This window comes from Mobula birostris, chromosome 11, assembly GCF_030028105.1.
Source record: "Mobula birostris isolate sMobBir1 chromosome 11, sMobBir1.hap1, whole genome shotgun sequence".
Classification (NCBI taxonomy): Eukaryota; Metazoa; Chordata; class Chondrichthyes; order Myliobatiformes; family Myliobatidae; genus Mobula; species Mobula birostris.
In genome coordinates this window covers 34815675-34836230 of record NC_092380.1, presented here as the reverse complement: position 1 = coordinate 34836230, position 20556 = coordinate 34815675, and the positions used below count along the sequence as shown (strand labels likewise).

At 43.0% G+C, this 20556-nt stretch overlaps 1 protein-coding gene across 3 annotated transcripts in view; it reads left to right on the top strand.

Annotated features, from left to right (window-relative positions):
* The window catches only part of LOC140205017 (serine/threonine-protein phosphatase 6 regulatory subunit 3-like), a 207794-nt gene that overhangs the window by 121462 nt on the left and 65776 nt on the right, over nt 1-20556 (top strand). For all 3 annotated transcript variants that reach the window (XM_072272080.1, XM_072272079.1, XM_072272077.1), the window contains exons 10-14: nt 1037-1204; nt 2955-3019; nt 7488-7603; nt 13002-13087; nt 15023-15112. In XM_072272080.1, the coding sequence (XP_072128181.1) occupies nt 1037-1204; nt 2955-3019; nt 7488-7603; nt 13002-13087; nt 15023-15112 (525 nt within the window). The remainder of the gene's footprint in view (nt 1-1036; nt 1205-2954; nt 3020-7487; nt 7604-13001; nt 13088-15022; nt 15113-20556) is intronic.

Here is a 20556-nt window from a genome sequence, read left to right as displayed (position 1 = left end):
TTGTCCAGAACTATCAGAAATAAACTGGATATTTTCATTAAGTGGAGAACCTTGGAAACCACAGATTGAGGGCTTAATACCCTCTAAATGATAATGGAGCGATAGACTGACGAACGATACTGTAGTACATGATTATCTGTTCATATAAATTTGTTTCTGCAGTATTAGTCACACGATATATTGTAACTAAGCATTGTTTCAACAGATAAGGATATTGACCACTGGAGGTTTTGGGTTGAGCCCAGTCTCAGTTGTAAGCTATCAGAAACTGAAACTGGCATATTAGAACTGGTCTTGAGCAGAGAATGGTGTAGCCTACTTCATTCATAATCCAATTATGAATGAGCAGCCAGATTTTTGCTCTATGTTGCTGCCCTTTGATCTCAGTCGGAAACATGTTGTGACATGAAGTGTGGGCTTTAAGGTCTGAATAGGCATACCATACTGTGCAAAAGTCCTCGGCTCTCTATCTATATATAGGTGCCTGAGGATTTTGCACAGTACTGTAGTTCTGGAAGATGGCTGCAATACTAAAATCCAGCAAGAGGCTTTGGAGTCACAGGAAAGTGAAAACTCTGCTTGCCTCCTGTTTATCACAGGGTCGTGCATGGAAAAGACTATATTCATCAGTTACTTAAACCCATCACACCTTCTGGGACATAGGCCGCCAACAGCAGCTTGCCAGAGTTCTCTGTCCTGGGCCAGAGGGCCGAGCCTCATTGTCTCCAGCTGTAGCCCATCTTCGAAGATCCTGCCTCTCCCAGGGCTGAGGTCTTTGGAGCTTCTACTGGGATTTTATGGGATGTGGTTGCTAGCCCCATGTCCAGCCCTGCTCCTTTCACAGCCATCTATGGTGGAATTCAGAATCAGAATCTGTATTCATGCTCTACGATAAAGATTTTGCCTTTTATTCAGTACAACTGAATCTCTCTTATTTGCTGTCCATAGATTGTCTAGGCAATTAGTTGTCATAATCCTTCTTCGTCTGTTTTATTATCATTCCATACTGATATCCCTTATTTTTTTATGTCACCAGGATCTCTACTTCAAGTATGTGTGGAATAACTTCCTTCACTTGCAAGTGGAGCTGTGTATTAGCACGGCATTGGGCAATCCCCCAGCAGAAGATAGCACTGAAACTAATGTGGGAAATCACACCGAAGACAACTCTGAAACCACCCGAGATAACCCGCTCATCAGACATGTATGTAAATCATAATTCATTTGCATTTTAAAAATGCATAAACACTTTAGACTCTTGCCACTTCATCGAAGGTTTCTACTTGCATCTGGGAGAGGCTAAATGAGATAGGGCAGCTTTTTGTTACAGTCTTGAAGCAAAGTAATTCTGGAGTAGTCTTCCACGAGCTTGACTAAATAGGACATATGCACAGAGCAAAACTATCCAAATTTGCCACTATGTTGTTGTCTTGTATAAACGCCATGAGGTCACTTGTGTAGTGCTTGGAAATGCCTCAGAAAGAGAATGAAGTCAGGTGTACAGTACGTAAACTAGTCAGTGAGGGTGACTCTGGATTCAGCTGCATGATCTGTGCTTGATTCTGAGAGTGGGCTTCTGGAAAAAAGGTTTCTATTTTTTGCTTCCAACTTAGTGAGCACAAAGCTTACATTAAAAAATATTTTGCCTAAAGAGTAGAGACTGGACATTGCTTGCAATCTGTGGTTAAAGCGTTTAAATACCTTTGTTCCCAGTGTGTTCATTTGTCAAGCAGAGCTCCATTGTTAGCAAGTTTGAAAGATTCTGGTCTTTAATAATTCTCTAAAAGTTGGAGAAATGATCTTTGTTTTAATTTTAATATGTGGCTAAAAATTGAATGGCACTTGATTTTACCAGAGGAACTAGAAGCATGGCATTACATGAGTCGGATTGCAGTAATTTATTTATGCAGTTCTTTCCAGGAGCTGTTTAATTATCAGAAATAAAGGCTGCAAAAGTTCACTAATTGTTTTGCCATTCTGGGCCTGCCCCTGGTGCAGCCATAAACCTATAATCTCTGTCTGAGAGATGAATAAGAGAGTTGTCTTCCCATTGTGGACTGCATCATTGAGTATGTTGCCAGTGGGTGTGGCAGATGACCCTTGGTTGCAGGATCAAAACGTGCAATTCAAAATTAGTGCTTCAGTAGGATGCAGAGATGGGACATGGCAAAAACCTGTTGGGATTTAAACTCACTCAGGAGAATTTCAGTTTCAAGATGTTGCTGGGCTAGAAATCTTTGAGGTCAAACTCCAGTATGATAGAGGAATAGGTTTTGATGCAAATCAGGGCCCGCTTAAGATTCAGATTCAGAATTACTTGTCACGTGTACAGTGAAATACATCATAGAGTAGAACAGAGAAGAGCATTGGGTTGGGTTAAAGATGGTGAAAGGCAGAAAGCTAATTGGGAGTGTATTAGCCAAGTTCAAATCATGATTGGAAGATTTTAGAAGATAGACTGAGGCAGGTTTGGAGAGGAGTGATAGCCGTAGGAAAGTGAGGTGGATTACGAATGAAGTAGTAAAATTCTGGAGGAGCTCAGCAGGCCAGGAGGCATCTAGAGGGGAATAAACAGTCGATGTTTCAGGCTGAGACCCTTGATCAGGACCTGAGAACCTGAAACCTCAACTGTTCATTCTCTCCATAGATGCTGCTTGACCTGCTGACTTCCTTCAACATTTTGTGTGCGTGAGACTCTGGGTTCCAGTATTTGCATAATCTCTTGGTTATGTTCAGATTTTGAGTAGGTTGGATCAACCAGAAGTAGTGGCTCAGGGCAGAGCTTGAATTGATGGCGAGATCAGGGAAGGGCTAAAGACTTCCTGACATCTCACTCAGTGCACTCAGGGCTGTCAAAAAAGCGGACCAGGAGAGATAGTGGTGAGGTAGAGCTCGATGTTCTCAACACATACTAACTGTTCTATCTGTGTTATCCATCTTGTCCCCTCCATCAGCTCTTCCAGAAATGCCAATTAATGCACAGAGTAGTGTCGGCCTGGGAGGAAAATGAAAAAGTCCAGTAAGTATACAGAGAAACTGAAGGTTATACTAGTCAAGAAGGTATAGTAGGTCAAATTGCAGATCAGCTAAATTATAAAAAGGTGTAAGTCATCACCCCTGCCTTTTATATAATAAACAGTTGGTGAGTGAAAATTGACTTAAAGCCCAACTTAATGCCCTAGATTATGTTGCTGTCTGCTGGAGCAGGACTGGGGAGTCATCTCCTATATTTTCTGGAGCCGAACATAATTGAACTATATGGACTGTAGCCACAAGCTAATCCTGCCTTCGAGCTGCCTGCTGCATTTCATCCCTCTGATAATCACTGAGTTTGTATGTTGCCAATTTAGTAAAGGCCTCAAAGTACGAGCTCTTCGGCCCTCGATGTGCCGGCCTTTTAAAGATTAGCTTTATTTATTTGTCACATAAACATCAAAACATACAGTGAAATGTGTCATTTGCATCAGTGACTAAAACAGTTTGAGGATGTGCTGGGGGAAGTCACACATTTTGCCATGCTTCCAATGCCAACATAGCATGCCTACAACTTACTAACTTGTGCATCTTTGGAATGTGGGGGGAAACCGGAATACCCAGAGGAAGTCCACATGGTCGTGAACCCTTCACTCCTACTCAATCCATAAACCCCTGTTTTTCTTTATCCTTGTCCCTATCTAAGAGTCTCTTAAATCGCTTCATGTATCTGCCATCACCCCGGTAGTGAGTTCCAGATAATTGCCATTTAAAAAAAAGCCTACCTTTGACATCTCCCCTTAAACGTTCTTCGACTCAACATAAAAGGATGTCCTATGGCACTGACCATTACTGCCCAGGGAGAAAAGGTGTTGGGGTTTGACTCCATCTGTGCCTCTTATAATCTTGTACACCTTTAGCAAGTTGCCACTCGTCCTCCTTCACTCCAAAGAGACAAGCCCTAGCTCACCCAAAACTATGGATGTTTCTGGTCATCCTTCCTGATTATCCCCTCGCACCATGTTCACATGGTGGTGTTTTGGAATCAGAGTCATAGAACACTACAACACAGAAACAGGCCCTTCAGCCCTTCTGGTCTGTACTAGACTATTAATCTGCATAGTCCCATTGACTGGCACCCGGAGAATGGTCCACCATACCCCTCCCATCCATGTACCAATCCAAATGTTCTTTCAATGTTGAAATCGACCTCATGTGCACCACTTCTGTTGGCAGATTATTCCACATTCATCACCCTCCGAGTGAAGAAGTTCCCCCTCATGTTTCCCTTAAGCATTTCACCTTTCACCCTTAATCCACGACCTCTAGTTGCAGTCTTACCCAACCTCAGTGGACAACCCCTGCTTGCATTGACCCTGTCTATACTCCTCATAATTGTGTATACATCTATCAAATCTTCCCTCATTCTCCTGCGCTCCAGGGAATAAAGTTCTAACCTATACAACCTTTCACTATAACTCAGGTCCTCTAGTCCTGGCAACATCCTTGTAAATTTTCTCTGCAGTATTTCAATCTTATTGACATTTTTCTGTACACTGCACACAATGCTCCAAATTAGGCCTTACCAACATCTTGTACAACTTCAACTTAACATTCCAACTCCTGTACTGTGTGTGTGTATATGTGCTGCATGCAGAGCCTAGTGTGAATGGCCTGCCGCTCTCTCTTACTGACTCATTGGATACACACGTCACTCATATTCCTCTTACTTGGGAGTAACTTGCTTTATTGGTTGAATGTCCCTCCTGTCTATTCAGAGAAGAGACATTATTGTCTTAGACCATAAGACATAGGAGTAGAGTTAGGCCATGCTGTCAATGAAGTCAGCTCTGCCATTGGATTGTGGCTGATTTATTCTCCCTCTCAACCCCATTTTCCTGCTGCCTCCCCATAACCATCAAGGACCTATCAATTTCCGCTTTAAGTACACCCAGTGACAGCCTCTACAACCGTCTGTGGTAATGAACTCCACAGATTCACCACCTTCTGGGTAAAGAAATTCCTCCTCAACTCTGTTCGAAATGAGCGTTCTTCTATTCTGAGGCTCTGTCTCTGGTCTTAGACTCTCCCACTAATGGAAACATCCTCTCCACATCAACTCATTCAGGACTTCCAATATCTCCACTTAGTCTTTTAAGCTCCAGCGAGTACAGGCCCACAGCCATCAAATGCTCCTTGTCCGTTAGACCTTTCACTCCCAGGATCATTCTCGTGAACCTCCTTTGCAGGCTCTCCAATACAATGCCTAGAATTATTTCCATTTGTGCTTCTAGCTCTTGCCTGCTAATTATGCCAACATCAGCCTAAGTGTGGTGTCAGAATGAGTTGAAAGAATATGGAAAGCGGAAGATTACTCTGCACATAAAGCTGGCTGGTGGTATAGAGGCATCCGCACCGGACTTCGAGGCGAGTGGTCCTGGGTTCGATTCCAGCCAGCGCCATGCATGCTTTCCATCGGCACTGGGTTGAGTGTCGAGCTAGCAACTCATTTCAAAAAAAGGCAAAAAAAACTATAGAAACCAAGGAGATTGCCCTCACAAGAAGGAACCTCAACAACAAATTGTGCCACGGTTATATGGCAGTTAGCTTGACATTGTTATAGCTTGGGGCATTGGAATACAGAGTTCGTTTTAATTCTCTGTAAGAAAGTTTGTATGTTCTTCCTGTGTGTGCATGGGTTTCCCCCAGGTGCTCCAGTTTCCTCCCACAGTCCAAGCGAACTACCCAATTAATTCAATTGCCACCTCCCCCACCATTTAGTCCTGAAAATATTTCATGCATCTCTCTAATTACTTATTGAATGTCACCATTATTCAAGATTCACATTTATTTGTCACATGTACATTGAAAGATACAGTATAATGTGTCATTTGCATTAACAGCCAACACACCTGAGGGTGTATTGGGGGTGACCTGCAAATGTTGCCACACATTGTGCCACCAACGTAGAATGTAAACAGTGCTCAGCAGAACAATACAGAACACAACGGCAACAGCAAACCAAACGCCATTCCTCACTTCCACCCATGTACAGTCCCAGTCTTCAGCCTCCAGCTTCCAGCGTACTCGTAGTCACAGGCAACACACATCAAAGTTGCTGGTGAACGCAGCAGGCCAGGCAGCATCTCTAGGAAGAGATACAGTCGACGTTTCAGGCCAAGACCCTTCGTCAGGACTAACTGAAGGAAGAGTTAGTAAGAGATTTGAAAGTGGGAGGGGGAGATCCAAAATGATAGGAGAAGACAGGAGGGGGAGGGATGGAGCCAAGAAACGTCGGCCTGAAATGTCGACTGTACCTCTTCCTAGAGGTGCTGCCTGGCCTGCTGTGTTCACCAGCAACTTTGATGTGTGTTGCTTAAATTTCCAGCATCTGCAGAATTCCTGTTGTTTTCGTAGTCACAAGCGTTGGGCCTTCAACATTGTGTGCCCACAATGCTCGGCAGAACAACACAAAATAGAACAAGCAACAAAACAACAAGAGCAAAACACGCCCCATTCCTCCCTCCCATCTGTGTGCAGACTTGCAGAGGTTTAGCTGACTCGGGCTCTGCCTAAAAAGTCTCGACTTCCAGACTTCCAATTTGATCTTTGGTCTTCAGGCCTCAGTCCTCAGCATCGACCCTGGGACGCTCAATTCTCTTCCACTTCCTTTTGACAGAGCACCCAGTATCATTCATCTCGTAATACAGAACATTGCCTCCTCCTTATGCCTTCTTGGGTTCATCTCGCAATGCAGAACATTGCCTCCTCCTTATGCCTTCTTGGGTTCATTTGCGAATTATCTGGCACTGACCCTGTTTCAGCTGGAAAAAAGTTCTACCCTTATCAATACTTCCTTAATCTTATCCAAGGGCAATCCCAGTTGGTCTCATCCCACTAAAAGCTGAGACCAGGTAGAGCATCTCATAGCTGTTCCTGCATGGATGATAATGGTCTGCCAGTCCTCCTAGCCCTGTTAGATTGTATTAAGTAACAAATAATTGGGTAGCTCGCTTGGACTGTGGGAGGAAATGCGTGCTTGACTCTTCCAGAAACCTTTAAAGTGCACCCATCAGCTTCCCTTGCTGAGAGGCAAGGTGGGATGTGAGCTACTTGTTTTGGTGTAACGTTGCCTTTCCCTTTTAGTGGGCAGCATGGAAGTGTGGCACTTACAGCGCCAGTGATCCCGTGCTGCCTGTAAGGAGTTTGTACTCTTGATCGTGTCTGGGCGCTCCAGTTTTCTCCTTCATTCTACAGACAGTAAGGGTCAGTGAGTTGTGGGCAAGTTATGCTGGTGTAGCAACACTTGTGGGCTTCCCCCAGCACAGTCCTCGCTGATTTGATTTGATGCCAGTGATGCATTTCATGGTATTTTTCAATTTACATATGATAGCTAAAGCTATTCTTCTAATCTTCTAGCATGGGAGGAAACTTAAGAATTTTTGTTGCTTAATAGAACTATATTTAAGAACCTGGCTTACATGTGTTTTGCTTCTTGTGTTAATTTCTCTTAGGTCCGAAGGTGGCAGGCGAAAAGGGTACATGGGTCATTTAACAAGAATAGCAAACGCCATGGCACAGAACTCAGAAAATGGTCCTAACCATACTTCAATAGCACAGATGATTAAAGGTATTTTTTTTTTAGTTGTATGACGGTAGAAAGCAAAGACCCAAACTTGATTTCAAAGTTCAAAGTGCATTCATTGTCAAACTATGCTTACTATATACAACCTTGAGATTCATCTCCTTCATCTCCAGCCACAAAGCAAAGAAACACCATGGAACCCAGTAAACACAATGTGCAGGGGGGGAAAAAAAAAACAAATTGTGCAAAAAGTAAGCAAATAACATTCAGAACTGCAGTTCACGAAAGTGAAGCCAGTCACAACCGATCCAGGAGTCCGTTGGTTGCAGGCCACAGCTTCAGTTCAGTGCAGAGATGAGTAAACCTCACAAGCAGCAAGCTGAATGCCGGCTCATCCCTCAACTCCAGCCTCGATACCCTGACCTTTGCAATCTGTTACTCAGTTTGCTGGATACCCACCAGTTCAAAAGATCCATGCATCAACAGCGCTGAAAACATACTAACTGCATTAATTCTTCAGCATGACTGATTGATTAAGAGTGAACAGTCATTTCTATTGTCCATTCTGACTTCCACCTACAGAAAATCTCTGCAGATGGAATCCTTACCATGTTTTAATTACTATTACATGATACAGAATTCCATCTAGAATCATGGAGCACTACAGCATAGAAAAAGGTCCTTCAGCTCATCTGGTCTGTGTCATCATCATCATCATCATCATCAGGTGCCGTGCCCAGTTTGAGCTTTAACTGCCATGGCCCACACACCCCTGTTTCGGGTCAAGTGGATCAGTTCATTGGTATTCATTTCTAGTTCACTGGCTGCTGTCTCCATCATCATTTGTCTTTGCCTTCCTCTTGCTTTCTTCCCTTCAGTCTTTCCCATAATTACCATGCATTCTAACTCCTCTTTTCTAATCATATGTCCAATAAAGTCGTCTTGCCTTTTCATGATCTTCTCTTTTTGTGCTTGCTCTGTTCATGACATCCTCATGAGATATTCATTTCGTCCATGATATTTTTTGCATCCTCCTCAAAAACCACATCTCTGCTGCTAGTCTGTGTAGAACTGTTATTCTGCCTAGTCCCATCAACCTGAACCTGGAATGTAGCGCTCTACACCCCTCCCATCTAAGTACTTTTCCAAATTTCTCTTAAGTGTTGAAAACGAACCTGTATCCCCTGCTATTTCCAAACTAGCAACTCTTGGAAGAAGATGGAATCTTTACTAAAGCATTGTATTTCTGATGGAAAATGTGACAAGGCAAGATAAAATCACAGTTATCCATGCTTATAATTAAACATTAGGAATATATTTGACCATGTGTGATGGTGGTTTTGCAGTGGGTGAAACAAGGGTAGTTATAAAGGGCAGTTTGACCCAGGTAGTCTAGGTCAACTGTATTGGCGCTAGCATTAGCGAGGGTCTAAAGCAGGAGTTCCCAACCTTTTTTTTATGCCATGGACCCCGACCATTAACAGAGGGGTCCGTGTAGGAAAACTAGTCCAACCATGAATTTTGGCAACAAGTAGTATATCTTAAAAGTCTTATAAAGTTGCAGAAGAAACAGTAGGCTTGAACTGGGAATTTTAGAATTCAGCAAAGAACGATCAGGAAATTAATGCTGAAATTTTCAAGTTTACTTGTTATTCAACCATACACACGAACGTAGCCTGATGAAACTGCTTATCCAGGGCCAAGGTGTAAAAGACAGTACCAACAGTCACCCACAGCACATAGCAACACAGAGTACGTATGGTAATATAGTAGTAATATAGTGTTGGTAAAAGAACATCAGTGAGGAATGCAAACAGAGACTGTAAGAACTTCTAAATGTATGCAGAAAAAAAAGCCTTAGTAAGGACAGACAAGGATCCCTTAAGGGTAGAGACAGAAGAATTTATAATGAAGAATGAGGAAATGGCAGAGGAACAAATGCTTTGGATCTACCTTGAAGGAGGAAAACAACGCTTGTCAGATATTCTGGAGAACCAAGCGCAATTGAGCAAACAGAAAGAATAAGTGTTAGGAAAGAAATAATACTAACAAAGTTAAAAATCTGAAAACTAATTTATTCTAGAGTTTTGCAGAGTGGTTGTGGAGAGAGTGGAGTTTCTAGTTATTTTCTGAAATTCTAATGATTCTTGAGCAGTTCCTAAAGATTGGAGGACAGCAAATGTATCTCCATCATTTAAGCCAGGAAAGAGGGGAAAAAAATAACAAACTGTGCTAACCCTTCAGCAGTGATTTTGTCATCCTAAGACTCAGGAGCAGAATTAGGCCGTTCAACCTATCAAATCTGCTCTGCTATTCAATCATGGCTGATTTATTATCCCTCTCAACCCCATTTCCCATCTTTCTCCCTATAGCTGATGACATCCTTACTAATCAAGAGGCTATCAACCTCTGCTGTATATATACCAATGACTTAGCTTCCACAGATGTCTGTGGCAATTCCATAGATTCACCATCCTCTGGCTCGTCTCTGTTCTAAAAGGGCCTCCTTGTATTCTGAGGCTGTGCCCCTTGGTCCTAGACTCCTGCACTACTGAAAGCACCCTCTCCATGTCCACTAAGTCAAAGTCTTTCAATATTGGATAGGTTTCCATGAGATTCAACCCCCACTCCCACCCTGCCCGTGTTTTTATAACTCCAGCAAATACGGCCCAGTGCCATCAAATACTCCTCATATCTTTTAATTTCTGGGATTATCCTCGTGAATCTCCTCTGGATCTTCTCTATTGCCATCAAATCCTTTCTTGGATATGAGGCCCAATCCTGTTCAATATTCCATATCTGGTCAGTTCCTTTATGAGGCCTCAGCTTGGAAATAATACTATTGAACAGTGTTAGATGTTAGAGCAGGGGTTCCAAACCTGGGGTCCATGGACCCCTTAGTGAATGGTATGGGTTCATGTCATAAAAAGGTTGGGAACCCCTGTGTTAGAGGATGTTGCTAGCAGAGCAGATGATGAGGAGCATATCATAAACATGACAGATTCTGCGGATGCTGGAAATCCAGAGTAACCCACAAAATGCGGGAGGAACTCAGCAGGTCAGGCAGCATCTATAGAAGTGAATAAAAGGAGAATATTTCATGCCAAAACCCTCCATCAGTACTGGAAAAGAAGGGGGAAGATGCCAAAATAAAAACTTGGGTGGAAAGGAAGGAGGACAAGCTAGAAGGTAAAATCAGGCAGGTGGGAAAGATAAAGGGCTGGAAAAGAAAGAATCTGATAGAGCAGAGTGGTGGACCATGGGAGAAAGGGAAGAAGGAGGGGCACAAAGGGGAGGTGATAGGCAGGTGATGATAAGAGGTAAGCAGCCAGAGTGAGGAATAGAAGAAGAGGGAAGGGGAGAGGGGTGGAAATTGCAAGAAGCAATGTTCTCTCTAATTTGTAATGACCAGTGTGCGCAAAAATCTTGTACTGCGTAACTTTTTGCCCAGTGATGACAACGTGTGTGTACTGGATGTTATATATAGAGGTATTCGTTTTAACAGCTAGCAAAACGTCAATAAGAACTTTGATCTCCTGTGGGTTTGATTGTTTTTGCTCTCGTTCATCTGCACTCTCACAAAGCATTCATAGCAGGCCTTTAGCGGGTAATGAAGGATTTTCTTGCCAGAGCTTTTGTACACCATCTATATGTGATTGCTTGGTAAATGACGCTTTACAAAGTCAAGTTTCTAAATATCACTCCACTTCTTCCCACTTGCAAGTTCTCCAGCACCTTTTGCTTCGGGACAGTACACGAAGGTAACACCGGTTTCTGTATTGTACATAAATATTTCTCGTAGCTGTATGTTCCTGACCTCATAAGATTTCGGTGTAGCTGTTTCTACTGTTTCAGCAAGCCATTTTGCTTTATTTGAACTAGCAGTTCTTTTGCACTTCACAAACTTTGCTTCTTCGAAATGTGACATAGTGAATCAATAATTTCTTCAATAAAGACGGTATAAATAAACCAGTTATAAAATCTGTAGACGTATCATCGCAAACTCCACGTTGTCAACACCGTCTGCATCAGAAACCAGAAAAGAAAATGTGATTGTGAGCAACTGTGAAATGTACTTAACATGCCAATGAGGTAGAAGGCGACAACCTTCTGTGCACAGTTTAAATTCCCTTGTGCACTAGTAGCAAAAGATGCGTGCACACACATGCGTACACCTTGGAGGAAACGTTGACTGGAAGGAGAAATCGATGTTGATGACATCAGATTGGAGGCTTCCTAGAGGGAATATGAGGTGTTGCTGCTCCTCCCTGAGAGTGGCCTCATCTTGGCAAAGAGGAGACCATGGACTGTCATGTCATAATGGGAATGGGAAGAGGAAATAAGATGGTTGGCCACTGGGGAAATTACACTTTTGGTAGATGGAGCAGAGGTGCTCAACAAAGCTGTCCCCCATTTTACCACCATAATTATGTTTGCTTTTATGGAGACCTTACATGGAGTATTGTGTTTAGTTTTAATAGTTTTGTCTTTTAAACAAAATGTATGTGGTTGCTATAGTGGGCAAAGGTTCCCCTGGCTCATGGTGTCAGTCATAAGGAGAAAGCGAGAAAATCTGTTTTCTATTCTCTGGAATTTCAAATGAGAGGTAATCTTATAGAAACACATTGAATTCTTAGATGGCTAAGTGGATGTGGGAAGGATACTTTCCTTTAGTGGAGGAATCTTGATCAAAAGTCACAGGCTGAAAATAAAGGAACAGGCTAAACCATATTGGATTGATTACAAGAATATGGTAAGCTAATATGCAGTGAATCAGTTGGACCTCCTGTGGACAGAGGGCTGTCTCGTTTCGCACATGCTTTTTTCGTCTTGGTGGGCTTGGTTTGTCACTCCCACAGTGTAAGTTGCCCAGCGTGTACCGTTACTAACGTGCCTCAGTAAAATTTAATTGTAGTACTTCATTGAAATTCGTGTTCTGCACAGGCCGCTTAGAGCTGAAATGCAGAGAAAGTTCTTTACTCAGATTGATGGATGTTTGAGGAATTGAGGAGAAGCTATGACCTTGTCAAATGGCAGAGCAGGTTCTGGGGCTGAACTTTCCTGCTATTTCTAACACGCAATCTGCTGAAGGAACTCAGCAGGAACTGTTGATGCTTCAGGGCGAAAACTTGCGTCAAGACCTGATCAGGATCTCTTGTGTAATTGGTTAACATTACTTAGTAAGGTCACAAGTGGCCAGGGGTGACCGTTACCCATGGTAGAGGCTGGAAGTGAGGACGTATAAAGGTGATTTTTTTTTTGTTGAAAGTATGATAAACTGGTTGAGTAAGATCCTGACAGGATATGCATTGAGAGAATATTTTAATGAGCATCTTCAGGAAGACTTTAAGAGCAATGGGGCTGGGAATGTTTTCCTTATCTTTGTTATGTACTTGTCACACTAAGTGGATGCAGGGTTCACATGAACAATTTTTATTTTCAGAACTGCCAGATGAAGATCGGGAGCGGTGGGACAAGTTTGTGCTGGGATCACTCTCTGACATGAACAAGAAGAACACTGTTGATTTGGTGAGTGCCATACTGTTACCTGAGGGTTGCAGGCCTGTGATGAATCACTGCCACCTCGTTTGGCTGAACATCACTGTGGATTTAATTTTGCCAAAGGTTCTGTGCCTCAAGGTATCGGTGTCATGAAATTCGCTGTTTTATGCCAGCAGTGTAGTGCAAGACATAAACAAATCTTTTAAGTAACAATAAGAAATATATAAAAAATAATTAATGCAAAAAGAGAGAAAAATAGTGAAGTAGTGTGTTTGTAGCTTCATGGACCATTCATAAATCTAATGGTGGGGGGAAGAAGCTGTTCCTAAAATTTTGAGTGTGCGACCTTGTGCTCCTGTACCACCTCATTAGCAGTAGTAACGAGAAGAGGGCATGTCTCAGAGGCTGCATTCTGAGGATGTAACTTCTCCTCGAAGTAACTTGACAGGGCACAGTACCACAAATTATTCACTATCTCACTCAGATGCCTGTTTTGAATCTTCATCCCTTTCAGTGTAGGCATGCCATTCCATGGAAGGAATTGCGGGAAATTCCAGTTGTGTACAATCTTTCCACCCAGGTTGCTGGATTTTAAGTGGGAACCTTTCCTGATTATTTTACAATTTTAGTGTCTACTGACTGTAAGTTGAGGACCAATAATCAAAATGTGTTAATGTGTCAAAATAAATTTTGGTTTAGATTTTGACCTGCAACAGACCTGTTGAGTCTGTGCATTTAAAGCAGTCATTTCTGGGGAGGGTGGGCAGGTGCTAGTGTTGGCCTTTCTTCATTTGTCAGGGTTGTACTCTGATGTGGAATACGTGTAGGCATATCAACCACAATGGCACACAGGAAAGGCGGAATGACAAACGCTGGAATAGACCAAAGAGACAGGAGCAGAATTAAACCATTTGGCTCATTTAGTCTGATCTGCCATTCAGTCACAGCTGATGGTTTTTTTCAACCCCTTTCTCCCTGTAGCCCATAAGCCCCTTACCAACCAAGATCTTAACAATTTAAGGTAAATCAATTTCTGCCTTAAATATGTCCACAGACATGCCCTTAAAAGCCTTTCTGCACTGAACTCCATAGATTCACCACCCTCTGGCTGAAGAATTCCATCTCATCTCATTTTTAAAGGGACACCCCTTTATACTGAGCTGTACCCTCAAACCCTGGACTCTTACCAATGGAAGCATCTGTTCTTATGACCACTCTATGCAGGCTTTCCTGTGTCTGATAGGCTTCAATGAGATCCGCACTCATCCTTCTGAACTCCAATGAGTACAGGCCCAGTAATGTCAGATGCTTCTTGCACTAAACCTCCTCTGGATCCTGACCAGAAATAGCACACCTTTCCTTGGATAGGGGGCCAAAATTCTTCACAGCATTGTAATGCTCTGCTGGAATCTGGATCAACAAACAAAATGCTGGAAGAACTCAAACAACAGGAATTCTACAGAAGGGTCTTAGCCTGAAACGTCGACTGTACCTCTTCCTAGAGATGCTGCCTGGCCTGCTGCGTTCACCAGCAACTTTGATGTGTGTTGTTGGAAGAACTCAGCATGTTGAGCAGCATCTGTATGGGTTGGGAGCAGGGAGGGAACTGTCCTTGTTTCAGGTCAAAACCCTGCGTCAAATAAAGTAGGCACCATATCAATGTATTTCTTGTTTGAAGCTGGTCCGTCTTCCTGGTTGCACAATTAGGAGGTGTTACTCCCACTCCAATGTCAGCAGCTTTTCCTTCTATCTTCTGCTTTGCCAGGATAAAGTGTCCTCTCTGACATTGAGAGTAGCTTCAGGCATTTGGAGCTCTGTTGCCGTGAGTCATTGTGACAACCTTGTGATTTTAGAACAAAGTGCTTTAAAAATGCAAATATTTAGAATGCAGATATTGTTGGAATATATTTTGGCTTTGCTACATTAGTTTTACTGTAAATAAAATTGACGTTTATTATTCAGGTAAATATGCGGAACCTACACTCCTCAAGTGACGACGATGAAAATGATCTGAAAGAATTCAGCTTTCCTCAGGAGGCTGTTTTGCAGCAGGTAAGAACCACAAACAGCATGGGCTGCAGTTCTCACAATATTAAAGCATGGAGCCTGGAAATAACAAGTAGATTAGAGAGCATCTTTAGAAGGAGAAATATTAAGTCCTGACTTTTCATCAGTTCACATATTTTCTTCGTCCCTTACCATTCTCCTCCTTCCCCTGCTCAGCCTCTTCTGTCTTGTGCCCAGTGTTGGACACGTTAGTTCAGTCCCAACTGGAGTGATGTTTTAATGATTTAAAATAACTTGCTGTTTTTGACTTTATGGCTCTGTTTACAAAACCTGAGATCTTGTTTGTTTTTATGTATCGCTTCATTAAGACTACCCTACAACCTTCAAGGATTTGCAGGCAATCACCTCCAAGTCTTTTCTTGCATACTTTTTTTATATTTAAGAAAAAGGGTATTCATCGAAGTACAGGAGTTGGGATGTTATGTTTAAGTTGAATGAGATGTTGGTGAGGCCTAATATGGAGTATTGTGTGCAGTTCTGGTCACTTACCTACAGGAAAAATATCAGTACAATTGAAGGATTGCAGAGAAAATTTACAAGAATGTTGCTAGGACTTGAGGTCCTGAGTAATAGGGAGAGCTTGAATAGGTCAGGACTTCCCTGGAGCATAGGACAAAGAGGGAGATTTGATAGAGGTATACAAAATTGAGGGGTAATTGCAAGCAGGCTTTTTGCACTGAGGTGTTTGAGACTAGAACTAGAGGTTATAGCTTAAGGATGAAAGGTGAAATATTTAAGGAGAACCTGAGGGGGAACTTTTTCATTCAGAGTGGTGCGAGTGTGGAACGAACTGCCAGCGGAAGGGATGGATGCAGGTTTGGTTTCAGCATTTAAGAGAAATTTGAATAAGCCCATGATTGGGAGGGGTTTAGAGGTCAGGTGCAGGTCGATGGGACTAGGTGAAATAATAGTCTGCATGGACCAGATGGGCTGAACGGCCCATTTCTGTGCTGCAGTGCTCTTTGTCTCCAAAAAGTTCATGTTGTATCTCTTCATTCCTCCTGCAATGTAGAGAAAGTTTCCCTTTTTGAAACTTGCCTGCCCATTCTAACAACCCGTGTGTCGTCTTGAAGCCATTTACAGACTTCCTCAGGCACTGCACTTTTAAATTTCAAGTCTTATGAAATGGTGCCTGTGCCCCCACATCCAAGTCATGAACTGTTATGATGGTACTGAAGTCTGGGGTACTGCCTTGTATGCAACCCTCACCAAAGAAGCATTTCCTTTTCTATGTACTTAGTTGTGCAGCAGTCTTTGCGCACCAGCTCGGGGCGACGGAGTTTGAAGTTCAATCCCAGCATTCTCTGTGTGTCCACCCATGGAACATACGGGTTTTCCCTGGGTGCTTCAGTTTCCTCCTAGTCCAGACATATTAGGTAGATTAATTGGTCTTTGTAAATTGTCCCACGATTAGGTTGTGTTAAATCGGGGTTGTTGGTTCCTGAGCAGCGTGGCTTAAAGGGCCAGAAGGGCCTATTCTGTGCTGCATCTCTAAGTAAGTAAATAAATGGCTAAATCAGTCAATCTACAGTAGGCAGTTTGACTGATTCTTGTATCATTAGCTAATGGAACACTTATTACTCTTCCATGTTCAAGATTCAAATTATTTATCATGTGTACATTGAAGCATACTGAAATGCATCATCATTTGTTTCTGTTATATCTGGAATTGACTTTTTTTTTGGCGTGTGCTTGCGTGTCTGTGCGTCCGTGATGGTGTCTTTTTCATGGCTTTTACAAGGCACGGAGCGAGAGAGAGAGAGAGACTGTGTGGTGCGCCACTCCTCACAGACATTTCGCAGTATTTTTCCCTTTATTTTACAAGGTCGAGTTGCGATCTCAACACTCAACCCAGCACGGATGGAAAGCGTACTCGGGAGTGGACCCGACTGGTTTAGAACCCGGGAACCTCCGCTCCCGGGTCTGGCGCCAATGTCATTCCGCCACCAGCCGGCCCGGAATTGACTATTCTAATGCTTGCTTAACTGACCTCATCTTCCCGTCCTTCAGTTTGAGTTCATCCAAAATTTTGTTTGGAACCAACAATTACAGATACACCTGACAACCATTTGCTTTAAAATTTCAAATTAATTGTTTTGCAAACTATTTCAAAGTCTCTCTCCCTTGTATTCATTTCAACATCTCTGGCCCTTCAGCTTTCCTAAATCTCTTCAGACCTTACACAAGTTCTCAGTTGTAACCAGTGGCTGCCTTGGACAAACTATGGAATTCTCTCCCTAATTCTCATTGCCCCTCCATCAGCATCTTTTTCCTTTTACAAGAATCCAGTCTGTTGCTAGCAGTTTGCCTTATGATGTCCCCATGCTCCATTTAAATCTACTGTTCACTTGTGAAAATTGAATAATGGTCAAAACATGCTTCACCTTCAGTTAACAGGCATCTGTCCTAAAGTCTCCTCATGCTTGGTGTCGATTTCTTTTGATAATGCTTGGGCTGAAGTCAATTACTTTGTTAAAGATGCTAAGTAAATACAAGCAGTTATTGTCAAATTAGGCAAATTGACTAGATGGATTTGGTCTCTGTCCAATGGTGACACTGTAGTGTAGTGGATAGTGAAATGCTGTACAGCACCAGCAGTCGAAGTTCAATGTTACCACTGTCTGAAAGGAGTTTGTACTTTCTCCCCGTGACTACATGGGTTTCCTCCCACATTCCAAAGACTTCTGAATTAGTAAAGGTATACTGTGTTGTCACTGGAAGCTTAGTGACACTTGCAGGCTGCTTCAGCACAAATTCATACTGCGTTGATCATTGACACTAATGCCACATTTCACTGTATGTTTTGATGTACATGTGACAATTACAACTAATCTAACCCAATGTTCTATTGATGTCATTTACTGAAGTGATACTGAGCCTCAACAGACGGGTCTAATCTTTGATGCCCAGTTTGCACTGAGTTGCTACTTAATACTAACAGTCATCACTTTGTGTCCACCTCTCAGTGTTAAAGATGAATATAATGCAAAGTGGATGAGGTGGCCTTGTCAAGATCTGCAAGATATTTTTTGTTCCAGGGTTGTGGATGTTAGTCATAGAGTCATACAGTACAGAAAAGTCCTTTCACCTGCCGCATCCATACTGATCAACAATTATCATTATGAAACTGATTTTTAAAAATTAAGTTCCAGATTGATTTTCTTTAATATAAATAATTCCCTGGCTGCCATTGATGGGATTCAAATTCCCGTCTCTGGTTTTGATCCAGAGCGAGTCCACTAACTTGTGATAAGTATGCACTGAATCAGGTTCAGATCTGATGACCCCAGAATTGAGCAACTCTGGTGCTCTCTCTCAAAAGTTTTTTCTTGAGATTTCTCAGAACCAGCAAATTTGGCATAGTCCTTCAGGCAGGCACGGCTTTTTATTCTCACTTTAGACCCTGTAATTATTTGAATACTCAAGATATTCAGGATATATTGTGAATATAGTTGAAATGCTCTGTCTCTCTCCCCCCCAAATACCAAGACATAAGAGCAGAATTGGGCCACTTGGCCCATCAAATCTGCTCTGCAATTGATTATGGCTGATCCACCCCCTATCCACCCCATTCTCCTGCCTTCTCCCCATAACCTTTCACACCCTGGCTTATCAAGAATCTGTCAAACTTCGCCAATGACCTGGCCTCCAGCCACCTGTGGCAAGGAATTCCACAAATTTATCACGCTTGGCTAAAGAAATTCCTTATTATCTCCATTCTAAAGGCTGATTTATACTTGTGCGTACGGGCTACGCCGTAAGCCTGATTTATACATTTGCGTAGCCCTACGCCGTAGCGAGTATGCGTAGTAGTGTCTGCCTTGCTCTGCAAATCATCGCCAAAACGCTAGTTGGCGATGGAGTTTCTATGCCACTGTTGAGTTTCTTCGTGAGAGACATGGACGAGGAAATGCATTTCAAATATTTTCAGATGTCGGCAGGTAGATTTGACATCCTCCCGACATCATCTCCAACCATTTATTTCGCATCAGTGTACAGACATGGCGGAGGAAAGCAACCGGAAATGCATAGGAGGAAATGCGATGCTACCAAGAGGACCAATCACAGTTGTTGCGGTCTGCGTTGCCGCGATGCGTGAGTTACATTTTTTGGGGAGATGCACGTCACCCTATGGCGTAGGGTACGCGGTACCTACAGCATACATTTGATGCAGAAGCATGGTTTGTTGCCTCCCGGGTGCCAGGGTCTGGGATGTCTCTGACTGGGTGCACAACGTCCTGGTACAAGAGGGAAAGCAACCAGAAGTCGTGATACATGTTGGCACCAACGACATAGGCAGGAAAAGGGATGAGGTCCTGAAGTATGAGTTTTGGGAACTAGACAGAAGGCTGAAGAACAGGACCTGGAGGGTGGCGTTCTCAGGATTGCTGCCAGTGCTACGTGACAGTGATGATAAGAATTGGAGGAGTTAGCAGTTGAATGTGTGGTTGAGGAGTCGGTGCAGGGGGCAGTGTTTTAGATTTTTGGATCATTGTGATCTCTTCTGGGGAAGTTGGGACCCGTACAGATTGGATGGGTTGCACCTGAACTCAAGGGGGAGCAATATCCTTGCAGGTAGGTTTGCTAGCGTGATTCAGGAGGGTTTAAACTAATGTGCAAGGGGGATGGGATCTGGAGCAATAGAGCGGTGAAAGAAGTGCATGGAGTAAAGTCAGATCTAACATATAGAGAGGGTTTGAGGAAAGAGAAGCAGAATAAAGGGTGTAAAGGTAGGAAGGTAGAAGGGCTAAAGAGTGTGTACTTCAATGCAAGAAGCATCAGGAATAAAGGTGATGAACTGAGAGCTTGGATACACACATGGAATTATGATGTAGTGGCCATTACAGAGACTTGGCTGGCACCAGGGCAGGAATGGATTCTCAATATTCCTGGATTACTGTGCTTTAAAAGGGATAGAGAGGGTGGGGAGAAAGTGGGGGTGGCATTACTGGTCAGGGATACTAATACAGCTACAGAAAGGGTGGGTAATGTAGCAGGGTCCTCTTTTGAGTCAGTATGGGTGGAAGTCAGGAACAGGAAGGGAGCAGTTACTCTATTGGGAGTATTCTATAGGCCCCCTGGTAGCAGCAGAGATACCGAGGAGCAGATTGGGAGGCAGATTTTGGAAAGGTGCAAAAATAACAGGGTTGTTATCATGTAAACACGAGGAATTCTGCAGATGCTGGAAATTCAAGCAACACACATCAAAGTTGCTGGTGAACGCAGCAGGCCAGGCAACATCTCTAGGAAAGAGGTACAGTCGACATTTTGGGCCGAGACCCTTCGTCAGGACTAACTGAAGGAAGAGCTAGTAAGAGATTTGAAAGTGGGAGGGGCGGGGGAGATCCAAAATGATAGAAGACAGGAGGGGGTGGGATGGAGCCTCCTGTCCCATGATCCTCTCATATCCCTTTTGCCAATCACCTGTC